The sequence below is a fragment of the Panicum virgatum genome, chromosome 5N, assembly GCF_016808335.1.
Source record: "Panicum virgatum strain AP13 chromosome 5N, P.virgatum_v5, whole genome shotgun sequence".
In the NCBI taxonomy this organism is placed as follows: domain Eukaryota; kingdom Viridiplantae; phylum Streptophyta; class Magnoliopsida; order Poales; family Poaceae; genus Panicum; species Panicum virgatum.
The window spans coordinates 70,728,406-70,754,193 of record NC_053149.1 but is presented as its reverse complement, the minus strand read 5'-3'; the positions used below and the strand labels follow the sequence as shown (position 1 = coordinate 70,754,193).

General features: G+C 48.9%; 1 protein-coding gene across 2 annotated transcripts; it reads left to right on the top strand.

Annotated features, from left to right (window-relative positions):
• The first annotated feature begins 17,770 nt into the window (after positions 1-17,770).
• LOC120671866 (PH, RCC1 and FYVE domains-containing protein 1-like) lies at positions 17,771-25,720 on the top strand. 2 transcript variants are annotated; one of them, XM_039952129.1, is made up of 9 exons: positions 17,771-18,173; positions 20,021-20,107; positions 20,204-20,293; positions 20,757-20,837; positions 21,020-21,214; positions 21,728-23,851; positions 24,329-24,475; positions 24,681-25,036; positions 25,174-25,720. In XM_039952129.1, exons 1-9 carry the CDS (start codon positions 18,108-18,110, stop codon positions 25,304-25,306), a joined length of 3,279 nt encoding a protein of 1,092 aa, XP_039808063.1. In that variant the 5' UTR covers positions 17,771-18,107; the 3' UTR covers positions 25,307-25,720. The 2 variants fall into 2 exon arrangements, with proteins under 2 accessions (XP_039808063.1, XP_039808062.1); XM_039952128.1 differs by having other exon boundaries at positions 17,856-18,173; positions 20,021-20,293; positions 25,174-25,694.
• Positions 25,721-25,788: the final 68 nt, after the last annotated feature.

Below are 25,788 nucleotides of genomic sequence, written 5' to 3'. Positions count from 1 at the left end.
GGGTGGAGCAGGGGTTCGGGGGTTTTCTTGGCCTGCTGTGAGAAGATCATTCTACCTCTCAAAACAATGCCGTGGGGGCGGTCTTACCCCCCGCAGGTCAAGTTTTTTTTCAGGGTGATCTCGGACCGTAACACAGCGACATTTGATTCATGTGGCACGTACTCCCTCCGTCCCAAAATAAATGCAATTCTAGAGTTCAAAATTTATTCCGCAAAAAATATTAACTTTGACCCACATACCACAAAAGACAAACCAGTTTCCGGAAGATTCTCACAAAAAACAACTAACACCTTATTCACTTACCACAAAAGGCAAAGGGTATTTTGGTAATTTTACACCTACCATTGGTTTGCGTGTTTGGTCTTAGAATTACATTTATTTTGGGACGCAGAGAGTAGATGCCAAAGAAGAATGAGAAGAAGCCCAAAAAAAAAGCAAAAATGAACATAATCTCCGAGACTATGAAGAGAGTAAAACCATATCGAGGTCCTAACTGTACAACTTTTCTATGGCCGTGTTTGGTTAAGGCTGGAAAAAATTTCGCGAAAATTTTTTAGTCTTTTGACCACTAATTTAGAGTATTAAATGAAGTCTAATTACAAAACCACCTCCACAACCCCCTGTAAATCGCGAGACGAATCTAATGAGGTCTTTGACCGCGCGATTAGAGGATGGTTACTGTAGCAAATCATCAATTAATTACCGTCATTAGATTCATCTCAAAATGTTACACCCCTCCCTGAAAAGGTTTTGCAAATAGACTCCATTTAGTACTCCATGCGGACGTTCGTATTTTTGTGTAAACTTGATGTGACAGTTTACCAAACATGGCCTGATGCCCCTTCCAACGTGGATTCACGTAGGTCCTAGGCGGATTCGAGGGCCGTAAAATCATTGGCCACAAGCACAAGACGTTGGTTTCCCTTTGCAGGCCTCAGGCTCATCACTATGATGATTAACACCATGATGGAGCCTGCCTGCCATCCAATCCAATCCAATGACCTTTCTGGCGAGGCCAGCAGCAGCCTGTGCGAGTGGTACTGCTAGGCTATAATGGCCGCCGGCCTCATCATCTCGGCTGTCTCCGGCGTCCATCGATTTTACTCCACCGCCGGCCCAGCAGCCTCCTATCGAGAAACAACAGCCGGCGAGATCTGATCCTTGAGTTTCGTCGGCGCCCGGTGGAGAGCCTCTCCGGCTGATCGAATCAACAGCCGGAATATCAAGTGCGTGCATGCTCTGCAAGCGACCGGAAAATCAAGTGCGATCGCGTTTAGGCGATTGCGATTCAATGGGGTTAGGTGGATTTGGTTGGGCGACCTGAACTGAACCAGCTGACGAACAAGGCGGCCTGTTTTGTTTGGCTTCGCTTTGCCGCAGGCGTATGCTGTCCTGTCCTGTCCTGCCTGCCGTATACGGAGGGCCTCGTCGTCGTCGCTGAGCTTTGTCATCTTTGGCTGGGATCGCGGCGGCACCATTCATTGGCGTGTCCCGATCGGCGCTGTATCGATGCTTCCTCCAGTCCTGTGCGCAGTGCGGCGAGGCCAGCGGTGAACATGCCATGCCATGCCATGATGCCGGCGAGTGGCACAGTAGTCAGGGCCTGGATCGATCAGGTGCCGCTGCCATGCCTGAATGCGCAATCGCTGCCCCAACTGCGCCGCGCGCATCTAATGACGAGGGGTGATGGATCACCCTGGCCTCATGTGGGAGGTGCGTCGGATTTGCAACTTGCGTCTGCCTTCCAGGATACGAGTACTCACAGAATATAACTTTTTGAAATAATATTATTCAGAATAGTATAGTAGTTGCTACTAGGCCTGATCATCGGTCGGGTCAGGTCGGGTCGGGTCGGGTTCTGTCGGGTACCACGATTAGGGACCCCCTAATCGGTGTACTAAGATCATTCTAAAAAAAACGCAAACACGTGTTAAGGCAACTGGGCCCACGAAAGCCCACGACCTCCTTCCAATCTGGAAGAAAGGAAAGGACTCAATAAAGCCCAGCATGCGGCCCATTCACATCCCTCTCGGGCCCACCTCGGGCCCGCCGGACAATCTCCGCCTCGCTCGAGGGTAGCGGATCTATCCTCGAGCAGGTGAGCCATCTCCGCCTCGCTCGAGGGTAGCGGATCTATCCTCGAGCAGGTGAGCCATCTCCGCCTCGCTCGAGGGTAGCGGATCTATCCTCGAGCAGGTGAGCCATCTCCGCCTCGCTCGAGGGTAGCGGATCTATCCTCGAGCAGGTGAGCCATCTCCGCCTCGCTCGAGGGTAGCGGATCTACCCTCGAGCAGGTAAGACATCTCCGCCTCGCTCGAGGCCACCCCTCGGCACAAGGGACAAACAGCCCCGCTGCCCAACCACTTGCCGTACGGAGGCATTAAAGGCCAGCCATTCCGCCACGACGCCCAGGACGGACGGTGTCAGGCTGCCACTTCCACAGTGGAAGTGACCGGGGTCCCATCCGCTGACTTCGGTCACCGCTCCGCCATCCCGAAGGCTGTAGCGACACTGTGGGACATACGGCGCGAGACAAGACGGGCCCGACACTGCTCCCGTTCCTGTTCTGCCGACACCGACCACCCGGACTCACCTCCCACTGGGGAAGGGGTCCGGCGATGTCACGTGTCCTTCCGGAAGGAGCGCTCATCGCACACGGTCGGAGTCCCGGACCTCCCCCCTCCTCTCAGAGGTCCGGGACCTCCACGTGTCCCCCGGACCTTCTAGTGTGTACGCCCGCACTCCGACCAGGGGGTCCGGGGCCATCCCGCGCCATTACTACCGCCGGAACACTGCAGGACGATCGGCGCAATCCTCGCGGAACCAAAGACGAAATCTAGGACGACAGCGACGCACGCCGCCTTCCCACAGTGTACTTCCTACAGTGTCCGACCACTGTACCCTACGATTCAGGGGAGGACGGCGACTTCTATGCCCCACTCATGTACGCCGCCCCTCCTTGTGACTATAAAAGGAGGAGGCGGGCTCCCCTTAGCGCTCTCTGGACTCTATTTTTGCCTGGTCTCTCTGGCTTCTCTCCTCAAGAGGACGTACAGGGACTACTGAGCACTCATCTCAATCGACTCCACTCCTAGCTGAGACTTGGGAGCTTCTCTCCCTCTCTCGCCTCGCTTGTACCCCCTACTACAAGCACTCCGGGTGCAAGATAATACAGTGCCCTCGCACACCCCCTTTGCTGGACGTACGGCCCCGCGACCGGAACCAGGATAAACCGTGTGTTACTGTGTTGCCTCTTGCATCATCATCTGGGACGAGGAAACACGAAGCATTTACTAGTTGGGATCCGGGCCCCCGGGTCGGGACACCGACAGGTTCGGGTCGGGTCACTTCGGGTTTTGGATCATAAAATATTGGCCCATGCCCGGCCCGTGACATGATCGAGTCGGGTCGGATCGGGTTGGCCCGCAATTTTGTGTGTAATTTTCAGGTTGGATCGGATTTTTTTGAGTTTCGAGTCAAAAAATTCGGTCCGTACGGGTCGGGTCGGGTCGGGGTTTTTCGGGCGGGTCAGGTCGGTTTTATCGGATCGGGTGGCCCGTGATCAGGTCTAGTTGCTACTGGTATGGTACTATCCTTGGGGAAAGCGGTGACCAAATCTTTGCATTGCTTCCTCCATGACGCCGCCCACATGGGTAGGGTAGGGTGGGGTCGTGGAGCAGCCGCGGCCCGGGGCACACGAGGACGGCGAGGTGTGGATAACCCGGCGCGGGGTTGGATTGGGTCCGGACTTCGGAGTTGGGACATCGCGGTCCGCGCGGCCGGTGGCCGGCCCGGTGTTGGACGGGGGGCTGGGCCTGGGCAGCAGCGCTTCCGGCCGATGAGTTCTACCAGCACGTGCATGAAGGGATCAGATTGGGCGCGAGCTGGTAGATCATTGCCGTCGCCATCCACGAGCTCCGCTTAGGCAGCAAGATCGGCACTAAACTACTTGAACCGCCACCGAATCCACCCACAGCAGGACCTTTGCACTACTACATTGCATAGGTGTCATGACTCGAAAATTTTAAACATGTTTAACTTGTTAACCACATCATCATGAGCATCATTAAGGCATCAAGGAGCATCATGTGCATGTGTGCTTTGTTTTGAATTCAATTTCGTGTTATTTGAATTTGTGCTTGTTAAGAAAGTTCAAATTTTGTTATGTAACTTAGCCCCCAAAATTTTTATTTAAATACTAGATTTCAAATGTTGATTTAAAAATATTTTTTGCGGGATTTTATGACTTTTGAACCAAGCCACAAAATTCAAGGAAATTTCAAAAACAGACTTTTTGTTCTTTTTGTTGCACCAAATTACAAAAGCTTTTCGAGTGATTCTTGTTCCATTGTGTTCTTGGTGATTTTGTCTATCTACAGTAAAAATTTGGTGAATTTTTGAGCCCGGAAACACCTTCGTTTCGAATTTCAAATCTTGAACCGTTATTTTTCTCGCCCGGGCCCACCCGTCAGCCTCCTTTCCTCTCCTCCTCTCTGTTCTACCTCGCCGCGGCACGCACGCGTCCCCACGCCGTCGTCTATCCCCGGGACACGCGCCGGCCATCCTCGGCTGCCATGCCACGCGCGTCCTCCGCTCGCCCTTCTCCTCCACGACGACGCCGCGGCCTTATCCTCCACGGCCCCCTCTCAAACCCAAGCCCTTCCCCATCCTCCATTACCGCCGCCCCCGAGCTTCATCACCGCCGCGGTACGCCGCCCTCGGTGAGCCCCTCGCCGATTCCTCGTGGGGGAAGCTTCTCCTCCCTCTGCTCCTTCGATTCCACCCCTAACCCGGCCTCCTCCCTCCCCGCACAGGGCCGCCGCCGCTCTCCTTCGCCCGCCGCCGCTGGGTCATGCCGCGCCGCCCCTTCGCCGCCGTTCCCCGCCATCCAAGTAGCCGGTGATGCTCGCCGCCATCCCCTCCACCCCGTGCGCACCTCCCCTGCCCCGCTTCGGCTCCGCGTCACCTCGCGCCGCTCGCCGTCGTCGCGCGCGCACCGCGCGACGCCCGCGACATCGTGGCCGCACCCACACCGCGGTCAAGGCCGGCCTTGCCTTCACCCGGCCTGGTGGGCCGCTGGACATGGGCCCCGCCTGTCAGCCACTGGGCTGGCCGGCTGTGGGTGCCCCCAGCGTTTTCAAGCGTTTTTCTTTGTGCAGCAATCTTGCAAAATCTGTAGAAATTTATGTATAGCTCTGAAAAATACGAAACTTGTTTTGTTGAGTTCGTATCGCTCAGATATACGTAAGAAAAATATTGTTTTGTATGTTACTTTTCTGTAAATTTATCTATAGTTTTATCTTTCAAAAGTGGTTAAAATGCTTATTTATTTGTATATTGCTCTAAAAATTCCAAACCAAATTTTGATAGACTCCTTGTGAAGTGTAGTTTCCAATGGTGCAACTTTTTCATATATTTCCTTGCTGTTTGTTAAAGTTTTAGTGTGATTTCATATGCTATGCCTAAAAATGGTTTAATATAGAACTTTTTGCTGAAGTGTGATAAAGGGGTGAAACCAGCTTTGTTACCCTTGTACTAATGCCTAGTATCTATGATAATTTTCTTGGATTTGTTTAGATAAGTTTGCTTACCTTTTCTGATTTATTTTCTTTAGAGTAGTTGGAATTTGACATATTTATGGTTTATTATAGGAAAATGCCTTTGCTGCAAAACCAATTTTTGTAATGTCCTTTGCATTATCAAATTATTCCATCATTTATGTTTGTGATGTAAGTTCATTTCTTAATTCTTGCATCGCATTCATGCATTTTAGTGACCGAACCGTCGGAGGTCGAACCCGTGGAGCCCGCCAAGTCCGTTGAGCCTGAACCGGGAGTCCCGTTTCTGGTCGAGCCCGAAGTTAACCAAGGCAAGCAGCTAAGCATATTCCTTGCACCTATCTAATCTGATTTAGTTTAGCTATTCCACTTGGGTATTGATGGGCTATATATGTATAGTATGTATGTATTGCATTCTTATACCCAATTTTTCATGCAGTGTCCTACCTTGATTTGTTACTCATGTTCTTGTCACTTATTAGTGTAAGCATCTAGGCCCTCTAGGTATGTTTCGGTGATTAATGACAATCATTATTGTGACTAATGAGTTTGTGCGGCTTAATGAAACATTATCGCTCATTTGGTCATATGTTAAAGGCCCCCCTCAATTTCATTATTCAAAAAGGCGATCTCGGTATTCAACTTAAATATATAACAAGACTAAGGATCTTTCTAGTCCTAAGTGTCGTAAGGTTGAGAAGGACACTTAGGTTAGTATATGTTTTATAGTTTTGTAGAGGTCGCACTATTAAGAGGTGTTAAGGCTAAGTAACTTGAGCATGGACATGGTCAATCAAAAATGGATGCACACTATGGTCACTCAGGTTCTAAGAAGTTCAAATAAGTGGTTTTCAACTTATATCTCAAGAATATTTGGATTTCATTTAAGACTCAAATCAGAAAAGGCAAAGTCAGAAAAAGTCTATACACCGGTTTAACCGACGACTCCAATTTTCTATACGTCGGTTAAACGCAGTTAGCAGAGTCTGGACAAGTACATACACCGGTTAAACCGACGATATTTGAAATTAACATCGGTGCAGTTGTCCAGAACGTTGGTTTTTCAGGGTGTTTCAAAGTTATACTCACCGGTTAAACCGACGATATTTGAAATTAACGTCGTTGCAATTGACCAGAGAGTTGGTTTTTCCAGGGATTTCAAAAGTTGTACTCACCGGTTAAACCGACGATGGATTTGAGTTAGCGTCGGTGCAGTTGTCCAGAGAGTTGGTTTTTCAGTTGATTAGTGGACAACTACACTCACCGGTTAAACCGATGATACGTCGGTTAATCTGCCCAAGTTGTAACGGCTAGTTTTTCCAAATGGGTAGTTTACATTCATCGGTTAAACCGACGATGACTTTTGGAGGACCGTCGGATTAACCGGCGTTGCGTATTTTTCCGGCAGCTTTTCTCCAACGGCTCTATCCGCATGAGCTGCCTATATATACCCGTCCAATGGGTCATTTTGAGCTCTCTTGACACCAGACAACATTCATACACTCATACTATTGTTGAGAGCCACCTTGAGCTTCATCTTCCACACATTTGTTCATTCAATCATTCAAGAAGCAAGACTAAGGACTTGAGTAGAGAGAAATTTGTGTGCATCCGTTCTTGGTGATCGGTTCTTGCTCAAGTGAATGCCCTAGCTTGTTACTCTTGGTGATTGGCAGCACCTAGGCGATCTTGATGATTGAGGTGTTTCTTCCAGAGCTTGTCAAGTTGATTGTGGGAGCCCGAAGAAGTTATGTACGTGGCTTGAGCTCCACCACGCCGGGATGGTGAACGGAGACTCTTAGTGAGCGCCCTAGTCTCGGTGACTTGGTAGGTGACAAGACTCTTAGTGAGTGTCACAACGTGGATTAGGGGTGTGTGCCAACACATCGACACCATGGGAAAAAATCCGGTCGTCTTTTGCCCACTCTTTACTTTCAAGCACTTATTTTCATGCAATTATTCATGTGCTTGACCTTAGAGATCATAACTTAGCTGTACATTGCTTAGTTTTATATCTTGTTGTATCCTTTATAGCTTGTGTAGTTTGCTTAGTTAGCCGGTTGGTGAATTGAGCCTTACTAGTATTGCATAGGTTAAGGTTGCTTTATTTTGTCTTAGAAATTTGAAAAAGGACCAATTCACCCCTCCTCTTGGTCTATCGATCCTTACAGTTAGTCAGTTAATTACTTAACTTGACTAGATGCTTAGCCCTGCTTAGAATATTGATATCGCTTGCTAGGAAGGAATGTCTTGGAGTGTCCCACTGACCGATAATCCTCGATTGCACTGGTTCGTTGGGGTAATGTTGGAGTGGTAGTACCGAGATTCGAGCGGAATGGTAGGGCCTAGAGAATGTTGTCACATGGGCATAGTCCGCTTGGATCGTTTAAGGACCGTCCGTGGATGCCATCGACTTTGAGCACCTTTTCGTGCTACCACATATCCAAATAATAGTACAGATGAGCCAACTACCTTCTTTGACTTGATCATTGATGTGCAGTCCTAGATATGTGGCCAAGGGCTATGCAGAGAGGCTTAGGGGTATCCCCAGGTGGAACTATGCATACGAAAGTTTAGAGATGTCCTCGGTGGAACTAAGTCTCTACGCGTAAGCTAGGTGTGAAGTTCAAAGATCGAGCATTGTTGGGAACGGTTGACGCGAGTACCCCCTTATCCAACTTTAGCGGGTTGGGTGAGCCGCATGGTCCCTGCGTCGTGTGGGTAAAGTAATACACCCTTGTAAAGTTTGAATCAATTTGAATTGCCGCACTCTCGGTTATGAGCAAACTCTTGGTTCGTCGAATTCCTCGTAGAGAGTTTCGGATATGTTGGAGTGGTTCTTGCCACCTTTATGATTATTCATATATTATGCTCGTAATCAACTAAAACTTTTGGGGTTTGGGCAAAATTAATTAAACTTGCTAGGTGATAGTTTAGAGAGCTCTTGCTATGCAATAATTACTTAATTTTAAAGCTTTTACTTGAATTTTTACATGATCCTTGTTTATTTAATCGCGTAAGTCTTGCGAGTACCTTTTGTACTCAGGTTGCTTTCTAAACTTAGTTGCAGGTGAGCCGGAAGTGGTGTTCGGCCACTTCTACCCCGCTGATCCAAATGCGGGGAGGAGTAGGTCGTTGTGGCTGAGATGATGTCCTTGAGCAAGGAATCATCACCTTAGTATGTCTTTATCGTAATCGAGCTCCGTAAAAGCATGTAAATGCAATAAATTTTACGTTTCTGTTTAATATGACTTTCGTGAGCCCAAGACTTAATGGAAGTAGCTTGAACCCTCCTATATCGAACTTGTATTGAACTTTTGTAATATAAAACAGCTCTTTGTGGTTCTGTGGTGATGTATCTGATTGTGAATGGTATGTGCATATGTCGAATCCTGGGCGTATGTTGGATTACATACCGAGACTACCATATTTGATGTTATTTTGGTTGAATGACGTGTCGGATATTCAGGTCTCTAGATGTGGATTAACACGTGGCACGTTCTCTGGCAGACATGTGTTAGCTTTTATCTGGATAATAATGACCGTCGATTTGTCTAAAATAATATTAAATTGGGCGGTTCTCACGATAGGCTGGCCTGTCGCGCGTACCGACAAACCAACTCCGAGCCGAGAGAGGTCACCACTCAGTGACATTAACGACCCTAGCCAAAGTGCGTTACAGGATTAGCATGGCTGGCCGGCCGGCTGGGCAGGCAATGTGATATGATATGAATATACGATGATGATGCAATTACAGTACGTTAGTACAACTAACCAACCAAACTGACGGACTGCCTGCCAGCCGTCCAATGCGACTATTCTGGCAGCGATTGAAAGCCATGAGAGAAAAGGCGGCACAGTCGCTGCCTCCGTGTCCTGCGAAAGCAGCGCAACAGTGCCAAGTCCAAGTGGCTTGCTTGCTCTTTCCGCAGTGCGAGCGTGGCGGCAGTTGTGCCGGACCGGATGGTTCCTGACCGGCCGGTTGCATCTGTTTTCTGTGCACGTACGTACTCCTCTCGTTGTCTTGTTCCTCCAATCGCCCATGACTCTTGTGTTTGGCGCTCCGCAGGGAAGAGAGAGCTATGAGACTCTCCGCACTCGTCACTCTCTAAATTCACTCTCTAAAAAGAATATTCCATCCTGGTAATCGAGATTCTCTACTCTACGTTCAGTTTCTCCGCGCTCGTTCACTCTCTATATCTCACTCTCTATATCCTAGTCATCTACATTTTCTACTCAAATCTATTCCACCCACCTCTTCTACTATCCCTGACGAGTGGGACCCACCCAACCTTATCTCCCACCCATCCACTCCCTCTCCCCATGTCTCTCTCCTCCCCTGCTTCTCCTCCGCGGCGAGTGGGCGGCGCCGGCCTTCCCCGGCGGCCCTCCCCGCGCCCGTGGCTGGCAGAGCTCGGAGGGCCCCCTGCTGCTCACCCGCCGGCGGCCCTCCTCCCTCCCTCGCCACGGCCCCCCGCGGCGGAGGAGCGCGCGGCCACTGCAGGGCGAGGCCGCGGCCATGGCGGCCTCCAGGGCTCCCGGAGCGGCGGCGAGCTCCGCGAAGGCGGCGGGGCAGCAACGGGGGGAACGGGGCGCCCGACGGCCGCGGCGGCGTGGCCAGCAGGCCGGCGAAGGGGGCAGTCCACGCCGCAGCCTCCCCTTCTGCTCCCTCAACTCGCGTGCTGGACGCGGCTCGCTCGGGCGGGCGGGCGGGACGGTGCCGCAGGCGAGCTCGGCGGCGCAGGCGGGCTGCCTCGCCGACGCGTCCTCCTCCGCGCCTGCGCCCCACTCCTCGCGGCCTGCGCCCCACTCCTCGCGGCCGCCGCCTCCTCATCTCTGGCCGCGCTCCGCGCGCGGGGGGCGGACGCCCGTCCCTACCCCTGCCCCCGGCGGCGGGGTTGCTCGGCCCGGGGCGGGCCTGCGCGGCGAGGCAGGGCGGCGGCCTCCCTCCCTCCCTCTCCCTCCCTGGCGAGCTCCCCCACGGTGGCGCGCGCCCTCCCTCCCGCGCGGGGCCATGGCGCCCACCTCGCTGCGACTCCTCCTCGCGGCCGAGCTGCAGTGGCCCTCGAGCTCGCCTGCTTGGACGGCACGGCTCGAGCTCGGCGGCCCGGCTCAAGCTCGGCGGCCCGGATTCGGCGCCGGGGAGCTCCGCGCAGGGCGGCGGCCGAGCTCGCCGCGGCCGGGCCTTCCCTCTCCTCCCCTGCCCCGCACTCTCTCCGCCCTCGTCACCTTCTCTCCTTCCTCTGCGGCGCCTCCCCCTTCCATGCGGGGCCATGGCGGCTCGGGGCGGGACGGCGCGAGCTCGAACAGGGGCGGCGGCGGTGGAGGCCCGCGGCGGGGCGACCTTCGCGCGGCCCGGCGTGCGGACCGAGCTCGCGCGGCTCGGCGAGCAGGGGCGGCCGCGGTGGTGCGGCGAGCGGGGCGGATGCAGCGAGGCCGCGGGACGGTGTGGGACCCGCGCCACGGTGGCGGCGTAGCGCGCGGCCGCTATCTGCGCTGGGTTTGGAGAGCGGAGTCTCGCCCGCAACCATAGAGAGCGAGGTAGCGCGCCCCGCTGCAGCGTTTTTCTCTCTAAATCGGCTCTGTAAGCTGCGTTGCGTATCGCTTACAGAGCCCAGTGCGGGCAGCCTGAGGTCTGTGTCACTGTGTGGCTGCTGACCTGGCACTGAGGTCCGGGGCACACGGACAACCAACCACCATGTCAACCGTCGCTTCGGACACGGACGCTTCTCTTCTCTTGCTTGCTTCCAAAGGTGGTGGTAGATCATGGATGCCTCCTGGATGGCATGGCATAGCCGCGATTGGTTTGGTTGGTTGGCTGGCTCGGGCGCTCGTCTGCCCAGCCGGGACGGGCCCGCTCGTCGGTCCGCGAAAGGCTGGCTATTCGTTTCGGAAAAAGGTTTGGTTTGGTGGGCAGGCCTCGCAATCCGGCGCACGAATATCCGCCGCTTTGTCCTCGCGCTGTTGCTCACAGATCCAGTGCGGCGGGGCGTGTCGCGCCTTCCCCTGCGCACCAGCTCTGTGCCGCGGCCTGTGGCCTCAGTCTGTACACATGTCGCCCGGATCGCTGAAAACTGAGTGATGAAGGATGCCACCACCAGCACAGCAGGAGACCCAGAGCCACCATCTATCGCTGCAGAGGATCCGGGGGTGATTGGGGCATCCACTTTCTGCAGCGAGTCCAACCTTTCCCTGGCTCGGGGGGACAGTGGAAAGTGATTTGGGCTTTTAACTCAAAACGTAAAATATAAAAATTTTATAAATCACTTGCATGATATACTAAATATAAATATAGTTAAAAAATAAATCGCATTACACAAATAGACTGTAAATCGCGAAACGAATCTAATGAGCCTAATTATGACGTGATTAGGCACTAAATTGCTACAGTAATGTTATAGTAAACATGTTCTAATGATGGATTAATTATGCTCATTAGATTTGTCTCATAGTTTACAGACGAGATTTGTAATTAATTTTATAATTAGTCTATATTTAATACTTCAAATATTAAAGATTTCCTTCCGAAAACGTAAAAATGCAAGATGCAAAATAAACACACCCTTGTTCATGTGTTTGCCAACCTGACACCAATACCATCAGACCAATAAGCTAGCTAGCAATATAATGGTTAGATAAATAGATGTACCGATCCTGCAGTCATATGCAGTGGTCGATCGCCCCCACATGATAGATTGACAGATCGATCGCCCGGCTGGCCTCTAACGAAGTTGCAACAGCGAGACAGGGGACCTCGGATGGGGAAGAATAATCTTAAAAAAAACCAATCTACGTTCATGATCACGGCCCACGCACCCTGCAGGCTGACTAAGAGGCTGTTGGGTTGGTAAAATAAATAATATTCGGCTGGTAGAATGAATAATATTATGTGAGAGGAAATAAATTGAGATAAGCCGAGACAAACAAGACCAGACCAGCCGAACAACCTCTAAGCACGCTGGTGGCGGTTGATGCATCTCGAGATGGATGAGAGCTCGCTCCTTCGGTGCTGATAAGATAAATCTGATGATACATACTACCCTTGGTGGTACGTACGGTGGCTGGAACTGGAATGCTGAGGCTTTTCATTGATTGATTGATGCATGCGTCGTTCATACGATGTTGATCTCGACGCATGTATGTGTGGCCGGCGATGCTACCTCATTCTCCTGCCTTGATTTTTAGTGGCCTATTCCAATCCGCAACATCTGGTTGGAGTGGAGGGGGACCGTCGATAACGACAAGGCACGATGCATGGCATGGTATTATTATTGATTGATCGATCGATTAGCAGGCTCTGAGATCCTTTCATTGGGTCCTAGGGCGTCTGCAGTGGCTATTTATTTAGCTAGCTAGATCTGATGTGGCAAAAAAAGTAGGACAGAGAGTAGTCACTAGTGACCACTAAATAGCTGATTTATTTCACGTAGTTCAAGAATATGTGAGAGGAACATATGGGTCTAATAGTATAAAATAGTCTTTGATTTTGTCTCTCACCTCCACAGCAGCGGATTATGTAATTAGCACTAGTTATTACCATTGCGGACGCCCTTAGGTTCAGGGTCCCATCCTCTTCCTCCGTGAGCAGCGCGTTGTCATCGATCTAAACTAAGCTTGGACAGGATACGCCTGCTAATGGGGTTGAACCCGTCCCAAATCCGCCCCTACCCATATTTTAAGAGCCCTAACTACCATCCGCCCCGACCCATCCCGTCGGCCCAATGCCCCAACCCGCCCCAACCCGAAGTCACGACGGAAGATGATATGCGACTTACACGCCGATCTACTACCATAGCGTCCCAACCCGTCTGTGTCGTCAACCTAACCCGCCCAAACTCGTTTCATAGTGTCACCCGTTTCCACCCATCCAATAGTACCCGTATTAAAACCCACCCAAAAAATCCGTCAAGCCCCGCCCCATTAGCAGGAGTAGGATAGGATCAGATCCAATCCAACTCAGATTGCAAGTGGGCGCGGTTGTGCCGCAAACCCTCTGGATAAGCCCGCGCCACAAACCCACGTGACCCGCGTCGCAAGCCCGCATATCTGGCGCGGTCTAGGCGGGTCTGTCCACGTTACCCACCAGCGGCGCCGCGAGACCCGCCACTTAGATTCATCCGCTCTGTGCTCATCTCAAACACCCCATCGTCTCGTGCGAGATGTCCCCGCCACTCAGATCAGGGCTATGGCTGCACGACTGCTTCCCCGTTAGTCTAATCCCCTCCATCGATTGCTGCTTTGTGCTCTATCCAACAGCCTAGCAAACGGTAGAGGTCGATGTACACTGCTTCTCTAGTAGCTCCAATCTAGCGAGAGTAAAATCAATCATACTTGATTCAGCAGCATGATCTTCCAATTTTTCTAACAAAGTAAGATCAGTTTTGAACCAAAAAATTGAATAAGAGATGGAAAATTGAGAAGGAAAAGATCGAGAACAAGCATGCATAGTCGCATGGAGATTTGCTTCTCCTTGCTACCGGTGAGCAATGGGTAAACTATGACTACATAGGCAGTAGGAACCAGTGGCGGAGGACGGCCGAAAATTTAGGTATGGCGGTGCGCGCGGGCTCCAAAAGTTTTGAAGAGCAATGTAAAAGTTTATGGTGCTCTAAGGAAAGCAAAAGGAAACAGATGTTGATGAAGCTGAAGCTTTCACTAACTCTCACTAACTTCGTCATGCTTGTTTGTTCATTAAACAAATAAAATGCAACAGCTTATCAAAATTCTAAAAAAACATATAGAATACGGAATAAACTTACATGGATTCATGCAGTATGTTCTGATCATTTTGCACACTGAAGGGTAGACAGATGGAGGCAATGCCAAATAAAAGAGCCTGCGATAGCTTTCTGATTTGCTTGACGCCTCGTACCCCGATTACCCTGCATTAAAGAGTTAAGAGATCTTAAGCATGTCTAGGATGGTTTCGTTTTTATTCATTCCTATACTAATGCAAAGATGTCAGAAGACAATAAGTGAATTGTAATTAGAAATATAGCTCAAGTCTGACCGAGTGCCATGGCAAACTAAAATAATCTCATATTAGAAAGTAATCAGGCTGCAGCACGTTATATGCTATGATCACTACAAGGTGTTCGTACTCATAGTAGAATGGCACTTAACCTACAGCTACGAAACCTAAATTGTACAGATCAATGAAATGCAGACATAAGGCTCCCAACAAGAAGACATAATCACCTTCCATGTTGGTCATGCAGTTATTTTCAGAAGAGAAAACAATAACATCACTAATACGTAGACAGGTATTATGAAGCATGTTTGTACATATTCAAGCATTTATGCAGAAAACTATAAAGATGCACATATTGCCATGAAAAACATAAAATGCAGTTACAACTTCTTTACCTACTGATGGTGCATACAAGTCTGGACATACCTTTTCCACCAGAAGCACCTATTGCCACACGCTCACCAGCTTTAAACAAAGAATTTTCGACAATAGTTTGATGAATTTCGTCCTCAATGATGATGTAGAAGCATTCCCTACAGATCTAAAAGAAGAAACCTAAGCATTCTTTTATGGATGTCAGATGAACGAACAAATGATATATTCCTTTACTAATCGTCTACCACAGGAAAGAACCTGATCCTATTGAATCACCATTTAACATTAACCAGATCGAAACCCTAATGCTCAGCCGAGAACCCTCCATTTCACAGTGTATCGTAGCACCCCCCCAACAAAAAAAAAATCAACGAATTTTCGCTGAAATTACTACAAGAGATCCTTTGAATTCGCAAGACAAAAGTATAACTCGGGGAAGCTGGTGATCCGAAACATGTGCAGCGGAGAAACAGGGAGCACTTGCCAAAGAAGTCGGTGAGGTCAGGACACAGAAGTAGGGGTCGGAGGCGGGGCGGCGGGCCCGCGAAGGATTTGGCTGCGGCGCAGGCGGGGAGGAGCGTGCCGAGGAGGGCGGCGTCGACGGGGAAGCCGAGGAGGAACGGGTTGCGGAGCAGGCGGGACGGAGGGGGGAGGCAGCAGGGCGGCGGGCCCGCGAAGGATTTGGCCGCGGCGCAGGCGGGGAGGAGCGTGCCGAGGAGGGTGGCGTCGACGGGGAAGCCGAGGAGGAACGGGTTGCGGAGCAGGCGGGGCAGCGGGGCGGCGGCGGGGCGGCGGAGTCTGCGCGGACGGGCTGAATGCAGCGACGAGGGGAGAAAAAAATTTTGGGCCGGGCTTTAGGTATGACGCACGCCATAGTGCGCCATAACAGGCCCTCCGCCCCTGGCAGGAACGGTGGCCGCGTACAGCGGCTAAGCACAGTTTTCTTATTGGGCGCTCGTGCGCTGCCAACGATAGCAGCACACGGATCGCCGTCTTCAACCTCGCGCTGCCGCCGCGAGCTAGGGTCTGGGGGGAGGGGGCGGCCAGAGAGGGTGGGAGGTGGGCGGAACGTCGCCGGCGGCCGGGGTGGTGGTGGGAGGCGGCGGCCTTTAGGTTTCTGGGTTGTCGGGGTGGGGGCGGCTCCATGGACGCCGGCTATAGAGGAGATGGTTGGGGCGGGCGGTGGCCAGGCAGTGGCGGCGGTACGACTGGCGGAGGGCGCCGAGCGCCGCCGGCCGGGCCGGGGGCAGGACAGCCGGTGGGCCAATGGCCGACGGCGGGGGCGGCTAGATCCGGCGGCCGTGGGCGGTAGGGAGGTCGGCGGGGCGGGGGGCGGGTTGCGGGCGGAGCGGCGAGTCGCCGCCGGCCACGGGTGGCGGTGGTGGTCGGCGGTGGGGCCGGGTCGGGGCGGGGCGGATGGGGTTGTGGTGTAGGAGGAAGAAGGTAGAATGAGAAAGAAGAACAGTGTTCGCGGGGAGAGCCTGGCGACGGGCGAGCATCCTCCAGCGGCCTCGGCGAAGCAGGCAGCAGCAAACGGCAGGCGCACAACCTGCACTTAACATCAGAAAGCTTACATGCGGCCATGCAGGTTGCCGCAACAGCCCGAAAAAAGCGGCGGACCCCTGCGGACCGCAGCTTGAACCCGCCTATGCGTTTGCGGCAGATGCGAACGCATCGCGGGCAGCCGCAACCCGCCCCACCTGCATCCTGAAATCCAACCGATGGTACCGCCTCTTCTAGTGTTTCCCTTAATTAATTTTTTTGAGAAGGCAAACCTCTAAATAATTGATTTATGGCTCAGCTCGCTGCACGCGTCGCGATTAATTTTTGCGACCCCTTGTCGATGAGCTGCATGAAACCGACCTGGTCGTGTGTACGCGTGCTGTCAAAACTTGTAGTATGCGAATCGGGGAGGGTCGTCACATTTGACAAAGCACGTGATGCCCCCGGGAATTAGGCAGCCCGCACACACTACTAGTACGTACGAAGAGCAGAAAACGAACGTCCAGAAAGAGCACGGACTGCACCCCAACCTAGCGGGTTAGTTAGCTCGTTGTACCAAAAAGAAAGGAAGGTTGCAAATAAAAGCTGATAGCGATGTTGGTTTGGTTTCTAATAATACCACTCCAATCCCCTTTTTGTAGCTGATGATGGATGAACACGACGCTTACGGTTGCAGTAGTTAGCGTTAGCCGGCCGACCGGGGAGAATTATACCGTACTACGGAGTAGTAGTACAACACAAACGGTGTCCTGTAGTACGGCGGTAGCAGTATTTGCCTACTCCCTCCGTTCCAAAATAAATGCAATTTTATGGTTTGAAATTTTCCCCACAAAAAATACAACTTTAACAATTTTATGGTTTGAAATTTTCCCCACAAAAAATACAACTTTGACGTAGCCACCACAAAAGACAAGAGTCTCCAAAAACTTCTCATACAAAAGACAATTTAATAATTTACATTTAGCATTGATTTATGTGTTGGATTCTAGAATTGTAATTATTTTGGGACGGAGAGTATTGGCTATTGGATGGAATAGCACGACCACCTGCCGCGTGGCGTGTTGTCCACCGACTGCCTGGGTTCGTTGCGCAGCAGCAGCAGCGTCCAACTCCTACTCCACTAGTGGTTGCCACACTATGGAAGGTGTCTCACTGCAGCTGGGTCCAGCCCCGCGGGCTACTACTGCTACTCATCGTGAGGAGAGCCAGCCAACCAGGGCAAGCAGCAGCACCCCGAGCCGAGCCGAACCAAATCATGATGCCCAGCTCAAGCTCAACCACAACCGCCCTCTCGTGAAACAAAAAGAATCAATTAAAAAAGAAAAAAAATAAAAACAGGAAAAAGCTTCATTCCTCTCCCCTGTCCCCTCCTCCGTTCCTCCTCTCTCTCCTGACTCCTCCGCGTCGCGATCTCTCTCCCCCTTCCCCGCACTGCCAAACCCCTCGTCCCCCGCCCCCGCCCCCGCCGCCGCCGCGCTCCGATCCGGACCTCCGAGGAGCCGCGGCGCGCCCCGAGCTCGTCGCCGCCCGCGCCGCAGGTCGCGGCGAGCGACCACCCCTCATTGCGGCGCGCCCTGCCCCGCCGCCCGTGGGGGGTCGAGGCCAACGGTCCGCCCGCGCGGGGCTGCTGGGTTTCGGGGGGCCCGGGCGCGGCGCGGTGATGGGGCGCTGCCGGCACCGGGGTTGATGCGGAGGCCGCCATGTCGGACGCCTCGTCGGATCTCGGCGGCATCAGGGCGGGGCCCGTGGAGCGCGACATCGAACAGGTGCTTCCCGCTAATCCCGTCCCGCGTGCACTCCCCCCATGGACGGGAGGATCGATTTCCCCTGCCCTTTTGCTTTTACCGGGGTGCAACTGAGATGAGATGCGGATGGGCGGTAGATACCGCGCTAACATGCTTTCCGCCTTGCGTGCCACCAAATTCCGGGCTACCTCCTGCTCTATGCGCGACTAGGTGAAATGGTGCCTGATTCCGCCGGAAACACGTGTCGTAGCTTACCAGATTCCTGCGCGACAATGGAGCTCAGACTTGAGATTTCAGTTTGCCAGTGCTCGCTGCTCCTCTTCATCTGCTCAAATTCCGGGACCTAGGAAGACGGTTGACTTGGTTGATGCCTACCGGCTGTTTATCTGGTGTCTAGTTTCTGAGGCGGGGTTGGGACTAGTATGCTTAAACATTCCCCAGGTTCTGGTGTTGAGCGTGGTTGATTAGGTTCCTTTGATGAACAGAGGATTCGGTTTGGAAGGGCCATGAGCTAGTGTAGTTATTCAGCTGTAGTACATGCTTGCTTTTTCCTCTTGCTGTTTTGGCCTTGGTGCAATGCTTGCTCATTCAGCTGCCGCTACCACATGATGTTGAATTTGATGGATGCCGTGCTGGGATTCCGTGGATTCGTGAAGAATGTTTGGGGATGGATGTTGTGGCTTTCTGGATTTCACAACTCCTGTGTATTATGAGAGAGATGGCTGACCACATGCCACGCATATGGACAGTTTTAGCTGATTCTGCTACTGTAGTCCTATTTTTGGCACCAAGGAGGTCATGCAGTGTAGGAGGTTTGGAATCAAATAATGATTGATTTGTTTTTTTTCTTATATGTTATATTCAACATTCTGCTTAGGGCAAACTTGTTAGTCAATAGTATGCAGATAAGGCTAGATCAGGTTGCCCAGAACATTACCAGTACACTTTAACTGATGATGCGGACAAAATGACATTTCATTCTTTTTTTATGTTTTATGCTAATTAAGGGGCCACACTTGTCAAGTAGTACTGTGTAACAGCTACTGAATGCATTGATCAAAACCCTGTTTAAACAGGACATGCTTCATAAGCTCTCTTCCAAGCGCATCTGCCAAGATTACCAATAGTACAAAGAAGTTGAAACAAAAGCAATACAGGAAAAGAGGTCACACATGACTGAAAATACCAAAATCACTGATATATACATATTAAATCGGCAAGCTCAGTGGTTGCAGTTACAGTCATCGTTACAACACAACTAGCGTGATAGGGATTATTTGGGTTTTATTCTTCATTGTCGATAAAGGAAATCAATAAAGAAAGGCACACACACCAGTCTGATTCTTAGTGAAAAAGGTCGATCTGAAGAATAAACTGTATCACATTAGCCAATGACAAAGGATAAATAGTAAAATATTTTGGTTATATCGAACAATTAGCATGTTGGCACTTACCTTCGTATGTGTCTAGTATTTTGTTCTACTATTATTTCATTCATGGTATAGAACCAGTGATTTATCTAGGTGAACATCATGCCCCAAGCTTTTGTTATTCAGTTCTTACAAGACATGGCATTTGTTCCCTTTAGTGTCTTATAAATTATTGAAATTATTTGGAAGATAGATTTATACAATCATACTTGGTCACGCAGAACATCTTGATGAGTATCATTATTGTTTATTCTTTTAAAACTTGAAATACGAAAGTTCCATGCTCCTGGTTACTTGTTTATTGTCATCTTGATGATTATCATTATTGTTTATTCTTTTAAAATTTGAAATATGAAAGTTTCATGCTCCTGGTTACTTGTTTATTGTCCATAAATTATAGAGATGATATTTGAGGCTTGATAGCATCACTATTTGCAGGCTATCACCGCCCTCAAGAAAGGTGCTTACTTGTTGAAGTATGGGCGTAGAGGAAAGCCAAAGTTTTGTCCATTTAGACTATCCAATGTGAGCCTTCTTTGCACTCTCCAACTTAACAGTGTTTTTGTTCCTGCACAATCCTCTGACTTATGTGGTGTGGTTTATGTTTTTTGGCTCCTTCAGGATGAATCTGTATTGATATGGTTCTCTGGGAAAGAAGAGAAACATTTGAGATTGAGCCATGTATCTAGGATAATTCCTGGACAGCGGACTGTAAGTTAACATTCCTAGGAGACTAGGCTAATACAGTAATACTTTCCAGCAGATGATTCTGTCTAGCTATTTCTTCTTACTACAATAAATTGCTTTTGTCACAAGCTTCATAGAAAAAATTTCTTGATTTTCTGATGTTGTTTGCATGCCAACTCTTATGAATGCATATATTTTATGAACCTCTTAATTTCTCACGTCGGTATGGAACTATGGATAAATAGCTTTGTGCAATGCAAAATAACTAGAACATCAAACTATAAACCAACACACATGGTCTAAAATTTCCTATATGTTTTGCTACTTTTGACCCCTATAATAAAGGAATTTGCCTGCTGTAATCGTGAAACTCTCATGTCATGATGATTAAATTTTTAATAAAAAAAATTCTCAGAAGTGTCCCCTATTTGAATTGTGATGAACTTTGGTGGCTGACTAACTAGATCTTTTTTCCTGGATAATTCAGGCAATTTTTCAGAGGTATCCACGGCCTGAGAAGGAATGCCAGTCTTTTTCTCTAATTTCACATGATAGGTCATTGGATATAGTAAGTTCTCCCTGGTTAATATTTTTATGTTTCATCTTTATTGTTCTACTTCTATTGCTAAGTGCTAACATTGGTGGGCTGCTGTTCGTTCTTCCCTCGTTTTCTTTCTTGTTTATTTTTTAGTGAAGTTTCATATTCACAATTCACATGGTGACATGTTTTTTTTAATTCAATTATATCAGATATGCAAAGATAAAGATGAAGCTGAAGTTTGGTTTGCTGGGTTGAAAACATTGATTTCCCGTAGTCACCAAAGAAAATGGAGAACTGAATCTAGAAGTGATATCCTTTCCTCTGGTGCAACTAGTCCAAGGACTTACACACGGCGGAGTTCTCCTTTGAGTTCACCTTTCAGCAGCAATGACAGCATCCACAAGGTATTACTGTCTGTCTGTCTCTATTATCTGAAAATCCTATCTAGAAGACTAGAATAACATTAGAGTTTCACCCCTTAATGTTGCTGGCCAACTTCTTCATTGATACCCCCTACGTCCCAAATTATTAATCGTTTTGGCTTTTCTAGATGCATAATTTTTGCTATGCATCTAGATATATATTATGTCTAGGTGCATAGCAAAATCTATGTATCTAGAAAAGCCAAAATGATTAATAATTTGGGATGGAGGGAGTATAATAGAATCAATGCTGTTTTCATGTTGCATGTTCAATTCAGCATTTACTCCAGTCAAATCATTGTGAAAGCACCCTGCTTTCACTGATATGTCAGTTGGAACAGGAAAAGTTGAGGACAGAAATTTTTTCAGCACTACGGTGCAAAGCTAGAAAGAGCGTTGTTTTGTTGATGTGTCAAATTACTAGTGTACTTAATTACTTTTTATGATATCGCCATTTGTTTTAGAAAATGATCTTTGCCAGTTGTCTCACATCAGGATGGCAGGGACAATTACCGACTCCGTACTCCATATGGGAGCCCTCCGAAGAATGGATTGGAAAAGGCCTTTTCTGATGTCATGTTGTATGCAGTTCCTCCCAGGGGCTTTTTTCCATCAGATTCTAATGCCGGATCAGTCCATTCTATGTCTTCTGGACACTCAGATAACACAAATGGGCACCCTAGAAGCGTTCCAATGGATGCTTTCCGAGTCAGTTATTCAAGTGCTGTTAGTTCATCTAGTCATGGTTCTGGTCATGATGATGGAGATGCTTTAGGCGATGTGTTCATATGGGGGGAAGGAACTGGGGAAGGAATTCTTGGTGGTGGTAGTTCGAGAGTTGGAAGCTCCTCGGGTGCAAAAATGGATTGCCTTGTACCAAAACCATTAGAATTTGCTGTGCGACTTGATGTACAGAACATATCTTGTGGAGGAAGACACGCTGCACTTGTCACTAAACAAGGAGAGATTTACTCATGGGGTGAGGAATCAGGGGGACGGCTTGGTCATGGTGTCGATTGCGATGTATCGCAGCCAAAACTCATTGATGCTCTTTCTCATATGAACATTGAGCTGGTAGCATGTGGTGAGTACCACACTTGTGCTGTTACACTATCCGGAGATCTTTATACATGGGGGGATGGCACCTTCAAATTTGGGCTTTTGGGTCATGGGAATGATGTAAGTCACTGGGTACCAAAGCGCGTGAATGGACCACTAGAGGGTATACATGTCTCATCAATTTCATGTGGACCTTGGCACACAGCACTAGTAACTTCTGCTGGACAGCTTTTCACATTTGGAGATGGATCTTTTGGTGTTCTGGGTCATGGAGATCGTGAAAGCATCTCAGTCCCCAGGGAAGTTGAATCCCTCAAAGGGCTACGCACGGTGCGGGTGGCTTGTGGTGTTTGGCACACTGCTGCAGTTGTTGAAGTTATGGCTGGGAATTCAAGTTCTAGCAATTGTTCTTCTGGTAAGATATTTACATGGGGTGATGGTGACAAAGGTCGCTTAGGTCATGGTGACAAGGAACCACGACTTGTCCCAACTTGTGTGGCTGCTCTGGTGGAGCCCAACTTTTGTCAGGTTGCTTGTGGGCATTGCTTGACAGTAGCCCTTACAACTTCTGGGCATGTGTATACAATGGGCAGTGCTGTCTATGGTCAGCTTGGGAATATACAAGCTGATGGTATGCTTCCTGTACGTGTTGAAGGGAAGCTGCACAAAAACTTTGTGGAGGAGATCTCATGTGGTGCTTATCATGTGGCGGTCTTAACGTCTAGGACTGAGGTGTACACATGGGGCAAAGGTGCAAATGGCCGGTTAGGTCATGGTGATACTGATGATAGGAATACTCCTACATTGGTTGAAGCACTGAAAGATAAGCAAGTCAGAAGTGTTGTTTGTGGAATTAACTTCACTGCAGCAATATGCATTCACAAATGGGTATCTGGAGTTGATCAATCAATGTGCTCAGGCTGCCGTCAGCCATTCAACTTGAGGAGAAAATGTCATAATTGCTACAACTGTGCTCTAGTATTTTGTCATTCCTGCAGCAGTAAAAAATCTCTGAAGGCTTCATTAGCACCTAATCCAAACAAGCCTTACCGTGTCTGCGATAGCTGCTACAGCAAACTGACGAAGGGACTGGAGACAGACATGCATTCTTCAGCAAAGCGGGCTGCTAGTGTACCAGGATTCAGTGATACAATTGAGGAGGATCTGGAAACAAGGTCAAATGCTCAACTATCAAGATTATCTTCAATGGAATCTTTTAAGCATGTGGATAGCAGATATTCCAAGAAAAATAAGAAATTTGAATTTAATAGCACCCGTGTTTCCCCCGTGCCAAATGGAAGTTCACATTGGAGTGGGCTTAACATTTCAAGATCTTTCAATCCTGTATTTGGATCTTCTAAGAAGTTTTTCTCAGCATCAGTTCCTGGATCTAGAATTGTTTCTAGGGCAACATCACCTATTTCGAGAAGAGCAAGCCCTCCGCGATCCACGACACCAACACCTACTCTGGGTGGTCTAACGTCTCCAAGAGTTGTTGCCAATGATGGAAAGCCAACAAATGATGCACTGAGCCAAGAGGTTCTGAATTTGAGGTCCCAGGTACACATTTTGTTCCACTTTTTTAATGATATTTGGTAAATATTATTGATATTGATATTTTGCTTTAAGTAGTAAGCAATTTAAATGCAGCAGAGTTGTAGCTAACATCGTGCTCAATTTCCAGCCTAATAAGACAGCAATCTTTTGTGTCGACACACTGAACTTTTGATTTTCTGTTCTAAAAGAGCTTAGTACGTTTTCTTTTTGTGCTTAACTCTGCACCCTTATGCTGTAGATACATGTACCTTCTTGTTCTGTAACAGTAACAAAGTATGGACATCCATTACTGCCTGATAGTAAATACTAACATGGTCACAGTTCTAAGCCCTATATGGATGGACAAGCTATTGTCCTTATTGAGTTTCAATATTTCAGCCTCCTCTTTTCAGTATTTCAGCCTCCTCTTTAAACCTAATTAACGTCGGAAAGAGCGGATTTGCTGCACAATTGCTTATGTAGTTTTCTCTTGACTTACAGGTGGAGAGTCTTACCAGGAAGTCTCAACTCCTTGAAGTGGAGCTGGAGAGAACTACCAAACAATTAAAGGAAGCTATTTCCATTGCCGGGGAGGAAACTGCAAAATGCAAGGCGGCAAAGGAAGTAATCAAGTCACTCACTGCACAGGTGATTTCAGTATTAGCATTTACAGTAAATGCTTTTGAACTGTGTTATATATCCCATATTAACTTGAATGAAGCTGTTAGTATGTTACAACCAGGATATGAAACTTGAATGAAGCTGTTTGTTTAATTGAAAATATGAATGTTTGAATATTTTTGCATAAATTAAAGGCTATATCTAAGGGCCAGTTCCATTCTTTTTGTAACAGCTGAAGGGAATGGCGGAGAGATTACCTGGAGGAGCAGCCAAGAACACTAAACTGCCACCTCTTCCTGGAATTTCCATTCCAAATGACATTTCTTCTATGGGTGCAGAGAGTTTTGGCAGCCCAAGTAGTTCCGGAGAACAAATCACAAATGGTCATAATGGATTGCTTGCTTCTAATGGACCAGGTTCTGTTAGGAGTAAGGCGAGTCATGCAGAGGTTACCAAGAATGGAAGTAGGCTACCTGATGCTGAATCTTGCCACAATGCTGAATGGGTGGAGCAAGATGAACCAGGTGTGTACATTACCCTCACCGCCTTGCCTGGAGGTGCCAGAGATCTCAAGCGGGTTCGGTTCAGGTAGATGCATTTGTATCCTGCTCAGCTTGCAACTTCTATAGCTAGTACTCTACTTATCCAGCTTTACATCGTGTTCCTGTTGAATTCTCAATTGGTTCAGCTTGTAACTCGTCATTTCCTTTTGTTTGTAAATATAGTCGGAAGAGATTCAGTGAGACACAAGCAGAACAATGGTGGCAGGAGAATCGGGCAAGGGTGTACCAGCAGTACAATGTCCGCGTGGTTGACAAATCAACTGCCAGTGTCGATAATGACATTGCATCTAACTGACATTAGATTGACCTGGAGAAACATACTTGATTACAAGCGGAGCTGAGGTCATGTACCCTACCAATGTGAAGTCTCGTCAGTCAAGCTCGGTTGCTAACGTGGCTACCATTTTACCCACCCCTTGACTCCTTGAGAAGAGGAGGTTTCCACACCCAGGAAAACAGGATGGAGGATTTTTTTTCGTCAGCTTTACATAATTCTTTACTCTTACCCCTTCTCTCAATCTTTTTTTTGTTGTGTGAAAAGTAGAGTGCTTGAGCAGAAGTAATGTAAATGCTTAGTAGCAGCAGGCTAATCTACCTTGTAAATGCATAAGCAAGCATCAATTTTAGAATGTCTTGGAAATTTTCCGATATGATTGCAAAAAGCAAGTGCAAATCTGAGCTAAGTGGCCCAGCTACGTTTGGTTTGACATACTGCAGATCAGTTATCCTTCTTCCTCTAATGTGTATCGGACGTTTTGATGGTTGCTCGCGTACATC